The sequence below is a fragment of the Trichechus manatus genome, unplaced genomic scaffold (genome assembly GCF_000243295.1).
Source record: "Trichechus manatus latirostris isolate Lorelei unplaced genomic scaffold, TriManLat1.0 scaffold00012, whole genome shotgun sequence".
Classification (NCBI taxonomy): Eukaryota; Metazoa; Chordata; class Mammalia; order Sirenia; family Trichechidae; genus Trichechus; species Trichechus manatus.
In genome coordinates this window covers 4046788-4057747 of record NW_004443948.1, presented here as the reverse complement: position 1 = coordinate 4057747, position 10960 = coordinate 4046788, and the positions used below count along the sequence as shown (strand labels likewise).

Genomic DNA, 10960 nt, shown 5'->3' with positions numbered 1-10960 from the left:
GTATGTGAAAATGACCTACAATTTGGTGGCCCAGGTACTTGGACTTCAAGAAACTTTATGCCTTCCTCACTTGAATGAAGGCTTGTCTCCTGGCTGCTCAGTAGCCACCCAACATTGATGATAAGTCTTGAACTGAGACACTGTTCTAGGCTGCATTGTTGTGTAGAGGTACCCATCTCTTGCTCCTCTCAACCACCCTACCTCTTCCTAGATTGGGCCTGTTAAACAAGAACTTCTGACCTTTTATAAGTAGTTGGAAGAGTTTAAGAGTAGTTAGTTACTACTCTTCTCTTGCGCCCCCACCACCCATCAGATCCTTTCCCCTTCAGGACTGAGACATTTATCCTCCTAGCTGTTCGCAGCCCACAACTCACAGTTTGTTTTTTTTCTTTTTTTTTTTTTGGAGAGGGGGCAGGATCACCTTCAGAGGAAGAAAGCCACCCTTCCCAATGTCATACCTTCTTCCCAGAGGCAGATAATACACAATAACCGGGTCAGTGCAGGAATATGAAAGCTCAACGTCTTTAACTCAAACCAAAAAAACCAAAACCTGTTGTCATCAAATCGATTCTGACTCATAACGACCCTATAGGATAGAGCAGAACTGCCCCACAGGGTTTCCAAGAAGTGGCTGATGGATTTGAACTGCCAACTTTTAACTCAAGGCAGGACAATTTTGAAGGGCCACCTTAGCTCCAGAGCTCTCTACAGAATCTATGAAAGCTTCTGTTGCAACTTTATCACAGTGCCACTTCTCCTTCTGCCCAATTCTTCTCTTATCCAAGATACATGCTGAGAGTACTCTGCAATAAACTCTCTACAAGCAAATTTGAGTCTTAGAGTCTGTTTCCTGGGGGACTCAACCTACAACACCCCTCTCTAACTCCTTCTAAAGGGAGAGATGTGATATTTGATGTGATGCCTGAGTTTAAGAGAAAGAAATGAGCACATAAGGCTCAGCCCCTTCAACTCTTGGCCAACCACAAGGCGGTGGGTGGGTGGTGGTGGTGGTGGTGGTGGTGGTGAGCTCCTCCTGGTCCTGCCAACTCTTGGGTAAGCACACCAGGGCTATGCCTCAGATTATGCTTTCCAGAGGTAAACCTGAGTAACCCTTGGTCTCTTTTCACAGTAATGGAGGGTCTAAGCTCTGGGACAAGAAAGATGTCTATGGGAATCTTTTCTGAAGTCTAGATTTTCCTTTGGATTGGACCTTCCAGAATCTGAATTTAGTCAAAAGTACTAGGAAGTCCAATTATGGCAGTAGACTTAATCTGTGGTCTCCAATTATGCCTGATCAATGATAATGCCAATAATTTCATCTTTATTTGTTTGATTCCTTTGTCTTAGTTTTCTCAGTTGGATCAGAACTCATAGATAGGGATTAATAGTAATCACAGTCTTAAACCCATACTGACACAAAGTAGCACTATGTGCATCCAAAAGGGAAAAACTCATTCCCCATTATTGACAATTGGAGCAGCTTAATTTTTCTATAAATATATGGAGATGCTACTCCAGCAGGCCTTTAGAGAGGAACAGTTCAAATCTAAGCTTGGACACTTAGCGCAACTTAGACAAACAGGTTTCAAATAAGGAAACTAAGCCTTAGTATCCTCATTTGTAAATTAATGTAACCAAGCCCATCTTAGATTTGGTTTAAAGATTAAAAGCAACAACAAAGTGTCTCATATAATGCTTTATATGTTGTTGTTAGGAGGTAGTGAGTCGGCCCCAGATTCACGGCAACCCCATGTATGATGGAAAGAAACAGTGCCCAGTTCTGCACCACCCCCATGACTGGTTATGGATCGGACCATTGTGATCCACAGGGTTTTCACTGGCTGATTTTCAGAAGAAGGTCACTAGGCTTTTCCTCCTAGTCTTAGTCTGGAAGCTCTGCATAAACTTGTTCAGCATCACAGCAACACCCAAGTTTCCACTGACAGACAGTGGCTGTGCATGAGGTACGTTGACTGGGAACTAAACTCAGGTTTCCTCCCACATGGAAGACTGAGAATTGTACCGTTGAGCCACCACTGCCCCTCAATGCCTTATATACCCATTGCTGTTCAGTTGATTCTGACTCATAGCGACACTATAGGTCAGAGTAGAACTGCCCCACAGGGTTTCCAAGGAGAGACTGGTAGATTCAAACTGTCGAATTTTTTCGATAGCAGCTGAATGTTTAACTACTGCACCACCAGAGCTCCAATGCCTTATATAGTAGGTGCTTAGTAAATCTTAATTCACAGTTCAATAAGTATCAAGAACTATTATATGCTATATGCAGATAGGTCCTCTTTAGGTTTCCCAGAAAGGGGAAAAAAAAAAAAAAAACCTCTCTTGACCACTTCCAAAAGGGATAAGATGATTTTTCAATCCCATGGACTATTTCAAGATGAATTTCTGAATAATGAATCCACGATTCAGGCTCACCCAAAGTTGTAAGTACAAAAGTAGGTAAAAACTGACAGATAATTAGAGCAGAGAACAACTAAAAATAACATCCTTTTCCCATTTTATGTGATAAAATGCACAGTAGGGACAACATCTCCCTTGTCTGCTAAGAGCATTGTTACTCTGGTCACACAAGTACCGTGGAAGTGAGATAAGGAAGAACCTCTCTAGAGTCCGGCTGCCCTTGGTAGCAGCTACAAACTGGGACTCCAATCCAATCTGGCCCCTGGTCTCAGACAACTGAGTTGTTTTCATTCTGCTAATACATGGCAAAGGACGAAGGGAAGCCTGTGAAGGCTAGCCCCACCACTCTCTCCTATAGAGGGGAGAACCAAGATCCCTGATGTTTTGTTTAAAAAAGCAGCTTGGAACTTGGTGAGGCAGAGCAATGACCAACAAAAGAAAGCTCACTGGAGAACAGTTAACCAATATAAGAATATCTCACCCATGTCAAGGTAAATGCAACTTAATGCTGAGCACTTATTACTCGAGGGAGTTCTCTACTGTGAGCCAGCATTCCAATTAAAGATTCTCTGCACTACAGAAAAACTACAGAAAGGAAGAGTTTCTTTAAACGTGTGGAGAGAAAGTTCTAGAATGTCACAAATTGTTCCAGGAAAAGTACCTGGTATTGAAGGTGGATGACTACAGAATATAAACCAGTGGGATGTAATCACTCATTTCTTTTTTTTTTAAGCCTTAAATGCCTGTGATTTTATGAACTCACAGCTATTAATATAAGTAGCCCAGTTCAAAAACCAAACTAAAACATTCAACACCATGACCTTCTGAAGTAGTGAATTCCAGAGGGCTGAAGGCTCTGTGAAGAAATATTTCCCTGAATATCAACTTTATAATAGTCTTTTAAGTCTATTATTATTTAAATCAGAGAAACAGAGAGAAGTTGAGAGAGAGGCTGTGAGAGAGAAAGAAGGAAGCGGGGAGGAGAGGAAGTGGGAAGAGAAGACAAGCCCATTCTGTAAAAATGTGTTTTAAATTCTTTTTCAAGGGTGGACTGTGGACTATACCATAGAAAGCAGTTTGTTTTATAGATATAAATAAGACCTCATAAAACGGAGTGTAAGAAAAATTACTGAAACAGAACTGTTTCTGAATTCTCTTAGGCATTGCACACACTATAGTATAGAGCACAGAAACACGGAGAGACTTAAAGAATGTGTTCAATTCTTTGTACACATAAGGAACCAGAGATTCCAGCTGAAAGGAAAGATTATTACCCTAAGAGATGGGAGAAAAGTTCTGAGTCCAGTCTCAGGCTGTACTTCATGAGCTAGTCATACCAATTTCTGCAGGAATGAAGAAATTATTGCAAAAATGGTTAGATTTTATAAATATATTGACAAAGCATAACTTTACATATGACAGAAAGATATTTCAAAGTATTTAAAAAGTTCCCATTGTTTTTTTAAATTTTTCTTTAGCTTTTTCATCTTTTTATGGTGAAGAAGAAACCGACCAGCTTACCTGTATCAAACCCCACACTTGGCACTATGTCGACTGTTCCATGAAAGGCCCCGGCCCACGCTGAGGTAGCAGTAGTGACTGTAGTCGGATCTGTCTTTGTGATGTCACACTGGGGAGCAGGAATTCTGGCCGCACGCACTGATGGCATTAACAGAGGCCCATATGGCGGGTCCAGGGTGGAGCCAGCAGAAGGGTGGTGGTGGTGGTGGTGGCGGTGGTGCATGTGGGTGTGGGGGTGGTGGTGCCGCATGTACACATCATGCATATGGCTGTAGGATGGGCTCACCTGAGATGCCAAAGGGTAGTGCCAGGATTCGGACACAGGAGGGTGAGGGGCTGGGCTAGTCTGATGCAGGCTGTGTCCCGGCCAGGGGCTGGGGTCTGCTGCAGTAAAGGTGCCAGGGGGCGCAGTGACCTGGAAGTCAGGATGAACTCCCCCCAAACAGGGTGCAGGTGGGGGCTGGTAAGAGCTGGCCCAAAAAGAAGTTGGGAAACTACTCCTCTGGCTGGAGAGACCTGAGCTGTCTAAGAAGACAGGGGAAAAAAAAAAAAAAATACATAAGATTCAATTCTGGGATAGACTTGCCTTTACTTGTCCAATAGTACTTCACAAAAGGCTAATTTGTATGCGATTTTTTTCTCTCCACGCATGCGGTCAATTAATACCAGGTAAGCCTCTAAGCTTTCAGGCCCCAAGTCAACATGCAGGATTCAAAGTGGTGACTAAGTCTCCCTCTGTCTTTGCTTGGCTGTCAAGTCTATGCTGATGTGTCAAAGTCTTGGATTCAAAAGCTTCATTTCCTCCTGGGACTCTTGCTGCCATCAGATCTGAGCAGAAGTCATCACTATGTACTTCAAATGTGAAGAAACCTTAGGCCACAGGCGTTGGTTAACATAGGTTGGAAATTACAATTTTTGACTGTAGTAAAAACATATATAACATTTTCTATCAACTTTTTTTAAAATGCAAATATAATTTTAATTCAAACTGAACACTTCAATGCAGAACGTACCAAACGGAAGTGTGACCACACTGAATTATACTCACCAACACTCATTTTCCATCAAGAAGTCTGTATTATTCCAAGTTCTTTTTTTTATTTTATTTTTCCTGTAGCAATCTAGGGAGTCTCTGGACTGAGAATAATAATAGCTAACTTTAATAAGCACTAATCAGATGCCCCATACAAGGCCAGGGGCTTGTCATGGATGATTTCATTGAATCCTCACTCTAACTCTATGAAACAGTTACTGGTATTATTCCCATTTTATAGATGAGGAAATTGAGGCAGAGAAGAAGTCCAAGGTTTTACAGCTGGCAAGTAGGAGACCTGGTAGCCTGCTTCCATGGCCAGCACTCTTCACAGCTATGCCACAAGAGGGCACACTTGTAACTATAACCTGAACACCTAGAATTTGATGAAGATTCTGTGGGATCAGAACTGGAGGAAATTCAAGCTAAGTGGTAATGGAATTGAGGAAGTGATGGTAGGAGGATAATATAAAAGAGTAGCACTTAGAGATAAATAAGGACGGAAGAGGAAGCGCTCTCCTCAACTCTGCATCAGCTCAATCTCTCCACTCATTATCATAACATTTATAGGTGGCCTAATAGTACCCAAAATAGAAGGTTCAGGGATGTCCAGACCGACGTGATTTTTAGACACAATCTGGTGAGGAACAGATAATAGATGTGTACAGTGTGACACAGTATGTGCTTTCACAAGGGCAAGAACAGAGACGAGGCACCAAACCAAACTAAAAAAGTGATAGCTAACCGGAAGCTGAGGGTAAGATGGGGCGATGCCTGCGATGAGGCAGGGAAGCGTATTTTAAGCAAAGAGAACAGAATGTGGGGAAAAAAAAAAAAAAAAAGACCATAAATGACAAAATGCAAAAACAAAACAAAACACGCAAGATTTGAAGGACAAAACTGTTCAGTGGGCAGAAGGTAGTAAAAAAGGAGACTGTAGAAGCTAGCAGGACCTAGATGAGTGTGGCCTTGCTGGTGCTGAATGTGGGCTCTATCCCAAGAGGGAACCCAGTGCGTTTTGGAGAGTTTTAACCTAGTGAGTGGCATAGTCAGATCGGTGTTTAGAACGATCAATAGCTCCAGCTACAGTTTGTTGCCGACAGTGTGGTATAACTGAACAAGCACTGGGCTGCGAGTCTAGAGAGTTTGGCTCTGGCACTAGTTCTTCCCTTATTTCATTTTATGACTCAAAATGGATCTACTGATCTTTCTGAATCTCAGTTTCTTCAACTAATAAATGAGGCAGTTGAACTAATTTAATTCCAATTATAGTCCGGCACCATACTTATATTACTCTGTGAAATGATCTATGGATTATTTCCATTTATAGATAGCAATAAGGTTACTAAAGACATTAGTCATCAATGCACCATGAAATAGTATTTTCATACCAGGTTCCACATAAAAGAGCCTTGCTAGATCTTTCCATTGAATGAAGGATATTCTAAGAAGTACTCTGAAATAAAAGTATTCAAAAAGTCTGACATAGCCATGTTCTCACATTGTAACTTTCCAGGACATAGTTGTCTTGCCTCAGGGAAAGCTTATAGAACTTGAGTCAACCACCACACATGTCATTTGACCAGCACAACTAGGCTATCACCGTGGTGTGCAAACATTTCCTTTCTCTAGCGTCCCTGAAGGCTGTGGCACTAACACTGCAAACTCTTCCATCCTCTCCCTCTTCAGCCCTACACCAGAGTCATCATCATTCACCCTATTCAGTCTGTGGACAAACAGCTACTCAGTCTCACATTCAAGTCTCTCCCTCACAGTATCACCATGACCTCAAATCCCCTGGGGAAACCTAGGAACTAACGTTCTTCAAGAGGCAAAGGATGAACATGCACACTGGTCTTCAAGTCCTCAAACAGTCTCTGCAAACTTCTGATTGAGTGATTTTGTTTTATCACAATCACAGTCTATCAGAAAATGATACTTAAAATAAAACTTACTGGCATTATGTTTTGTTTAACAATTGTCTTCCTCTGACACATGGAAACTGCCTGCTAAGGACAAGAAGGACAATTATATAAGCTATGAGAAGAAAATTCAGTTTACCTGAAATGATGGCCATTTGTAGAATATTTCTGTCACACGACATTGAAAGCTGTCAATGTTTAAAGTTTAGACCCCATACAAGAAGTTTATCAAGGATCCTCGTATTGCATATTGCAGCTTTGCACCACCGAACTGCCACTCTGCTCTCACTGCCCCAATCTTGAGACCAAACCTCTCAGTCTGCTCATAACTCCAACTCCTGGTGGGGCTGGAATTCCGTTATGAAAACTGTTGAACCCCAACCTACAAGTATCTGCCAGAGATGAAGTCGCCTTTATTAAAATCCCCCATTAAAAATATCAAGCATATATGTCATTTCTCTGGATGCGTCCTTTTATTTCTTTTCATTTATACGTACATGGAACCAATCTTATTTTATAGATGCATAAGGATTGTGGATATGCATGCAGAAATGTGAATAATGGACAAATTCTTTAGCAAAAATATTATTGTCCTATTTATGAGGTGTTGTTTTGTGATTAGTGAACACATTAACATTGAAAGTGGAAATCTATTTTTAAAAATGCACTCCATAAAAATGAAACAAAGCTTTAAAATGCTCCAGGGAAAAACAAAATTAGAAGCAATGTAGTATTTTCCCAGTCAGTGTATCTCCTGAGATTAATATACAGTTTACAGAAATCTATGCAACTTTTTGGAAAACGTTCTTGCATTTTAAAAGTAAGTGAAGCAATATTGAATAGAAAATATGTTTATGAACAAGTCTATAGTTCAAAACCACTATTTGTATCTTGTTTGTTAAAATAAAATCTTGATACAAAGAAACAGATGATATGCTTTGTTTCATTCCTGGGAATCAATGTACTTATTTCATATGTATGTAAATTTTTTTCATTACATGACTCTTTGCTTAAGAGTACTTAATCACAGCCACATTTTTTGGATGAAAAAGCATATGAAAAACTGTGCATGAAATATTTCCATGCAGTATTACTTTTCAGGTTAGTGGAGGCAATTTAGAACTGTATATTAATATTCTACAATGACCTCGGGCTCAATGGTACTCAGTTTTTGGAAGATGTTAACAGTGACAGGCTAACACCTACAAAAATCTAAGTATACTTTGGTTTCATTTGCATTTGATATTAAAAATATCACACACACGGCACACACACACACACACACCTTCATTTCTAAACAATAAAGAAAATTGACAACATAGATACATTGTCAAATGCAACCCACTCAAAGCATGCTTAGTAATCTCACTGTCTGACAATTGATTTAAACCAGAAGAATTTATTTTAGAGACATGGAAGAGTTTGACATGGAACATTAAGTGGTTCATTTAATGTCTTCATAGCTGGGATATTTTTTCCATTAACTCTGTCTCTTTGAAAAAATCTAAGGGCAAACAATTTAATCAAGACAATTCAAAATTTAATTTTAAAATCAAGCATTTTGCTAGTTAATCCATTTTGAAAAAAATGGAAAGTACATAAAAATGAAAAAAATGGGACAATAAAATCTTGTAGAACCTCATGATTCATCTTAAAATTCCTCAGATGAGACATTCTTAGAATAAACATTGATTAATAACACTAATTGTGAAAGATAACATATACCTTTTAATAACTTCAGTAAAAAAGTTCTCCTCAGTGCTTACTTAACCTAAAGATTCTTGCTGTAATTTAATTCCTATCCTCTTGTTCTGATTTCTGTGAAAATCAGTTACTGGGTCAGAAGTGAAATCATTTGTGTTCCAATGTTTTCTGTCATTCAGGAACTATGCATGACCATTATGTCCAAAGATTGTCCTCTAGCTACTTTGTACTGTAGTTGCCCCAAATGGACCTCATGACTCTAAAATGAGATTTTGAGAGAGGATGTCAGAAGCCCATCCTCTTTGGAGGCTGTAGGATGAGGTAAGTCAGGCCTCATTTTCCTCCCATGCGTTTGTTCTAAACTTTCTAGTAGTGATAACCTCAAGTGCCTTCTGGAGATCCAGCTCAACCTTCTTCTTCCCAATATCAGCCAGTTCATGAAACAGACCTTCCTTCTTTCCCTTTCCCCTTTTGCTGTTTAAAGTTAGTACTCATTTTGAGAGGTCTTTCCTACGAGAATGAATTGCCCCAAGCAGACACTATGTAACTTAATTAAGCAACATGTACTTGCTTTGCAATTACAATAAAAAAACAATAATATCAGTAAATTTACTATAGGGCACTTTTATAAGTCAGTAATATATTTTGTTATGGCCTGACTTCCTTACTTCTTTTCTCTGCTCACACAATCACACACACACAGGTACACACACACAGTTTCTATAATAATATTCAGACACTAAAATCAATTTCTGTGTGTATGTATATGTATATATACATATATATATATGTATATTTATTTATTTGAAGCCAATGTTTCTGTTTCAATGGGAATAAGGGGACAGTCAGATTCATCAAGTTTTCTTAACTGAGAAACCCTATTTAATCCCTGTTAATGCAAGGTAATAGTGGGACTAGAGATAATTGATGAGACCTTGTGCCAAATAAAGTACAAATATTTCCTACCATAAATTGTTGACCTAACAGCTTCAAAACACCTAAAGAGGACTCTCCTAGTGCCATAAGAAGATACATACCTAAGTATGATCATTAGCTGATACACTCTCCTTTGCCTAGAGATTTACAGTAGAAATGTATTCTACAATCAAACGTACGTCAGTTTTAAACTCTGAGGTAACACTGTAGTGCTATAATTAGTTCATGCCGTAAACTAGACCCTTTCCTTGAATATAGCTGGTCTGCAGTCTCTATATCAAGTATTATTATCACTGTCACCACGATTATCAATAGCCTTGAGTACCTACTATGTCCAAGACTCTGGGTTGTGTGCCATAAATACAAAGTTCTAGATAACAATGTTTTTGGATACAGACCTAAGGTTGATTTTCTATGTGCCAAATGAGTGGAAACTCAATTAAGGAAGAGAAAAGGCATCTGACTTCATTTAGCACCTTGTGTTAAGCTGTGTGCTAAATTCTTTACATACCAAAAAATTCTTTATATACCAAACCCACCGCTGTTGTGGCGATTTCAACTCACAGCAATCCTAGAGGACAGAGCAGAACTGCCCCATAGTGTTTTCAAGGCTGTAAATCTTTACGGAAGCAGACCGCCACATCTTTCTCCCATGGAGCCGCTGGTGGGTTTGAACCTCTGATCTTTTGGTTAGCAGCTGAGCACTTTAAAAACTGCACCACCAGGGCTCTTCTAAATTCTTTATATACATTATCAAAACGTCTTTACAATAGTCCCAGGAGATGTGTATCAATAAACAGATATTACAGTTGAGTAAGTTTAGCTCAGAGAGATTTTAAATAATTAATCCAAGATCACATTGCAACCCAAAAGTGACATAGCCTGGAATTGAACCCAAGATGATCAGAGTCCAAAGAAGGTACATTTTCCAAGCTTATGTAGCTTTAGCATTTAATATTAAATCCCCACTAACTCTCTTCACTAGACCTGGGAATCTTATTTTATTGTACTTCTTTAAGATATTATTTCAAATCTTTAATTTTATTTTGCGGCACTTCTATGAATCCTATCCACGTTTTGTTATAGTTCTGTAAAATTCACAAATTTGTAATCAGAGACCACTACAGAAAACTTCTGTTCACAAATGGCAAGTAAATAATATATTAGGAATCACAGAAGGTTACAGGAGAAAAGATTTCATCAGTCACTTAATTAAATCCCCTTATGTTATAAATAAGAAAAATATACCCAAAGATTTCATACAAATTATTACCCATGAGTTCTCTATTTTATTAAGGGAATTTTTGTTGTTTTCTCATCACAGGTACATGGTTTGAACTTGATTCATAAATTCAATCATCCCATCAATATTTATTTCAGATTTCCATATATAAATACATTATCCTGAGCATCAGGGGAAATG

General features: G+C 39.1%; 1 protein-coding gene across 1 annotated transcript in view; it reads right to left on the bottom strand.

Moving 5' to 3' along the window:
* VGLL3 (vestigial like family member 3) overlaps nt 1-10960 on the bottom strand; it is a 63141-nt gene that overhangs the window by 31410 nt on the left and 20771 nt on the right. Inside the window, 1 exon segment of the mRNA XM_012554126.1 lies at nt 3943-4467. Within this exon segment, the coding sequence (XP_012409580.1) occupies nt 3943-4467 (525 nt within the window).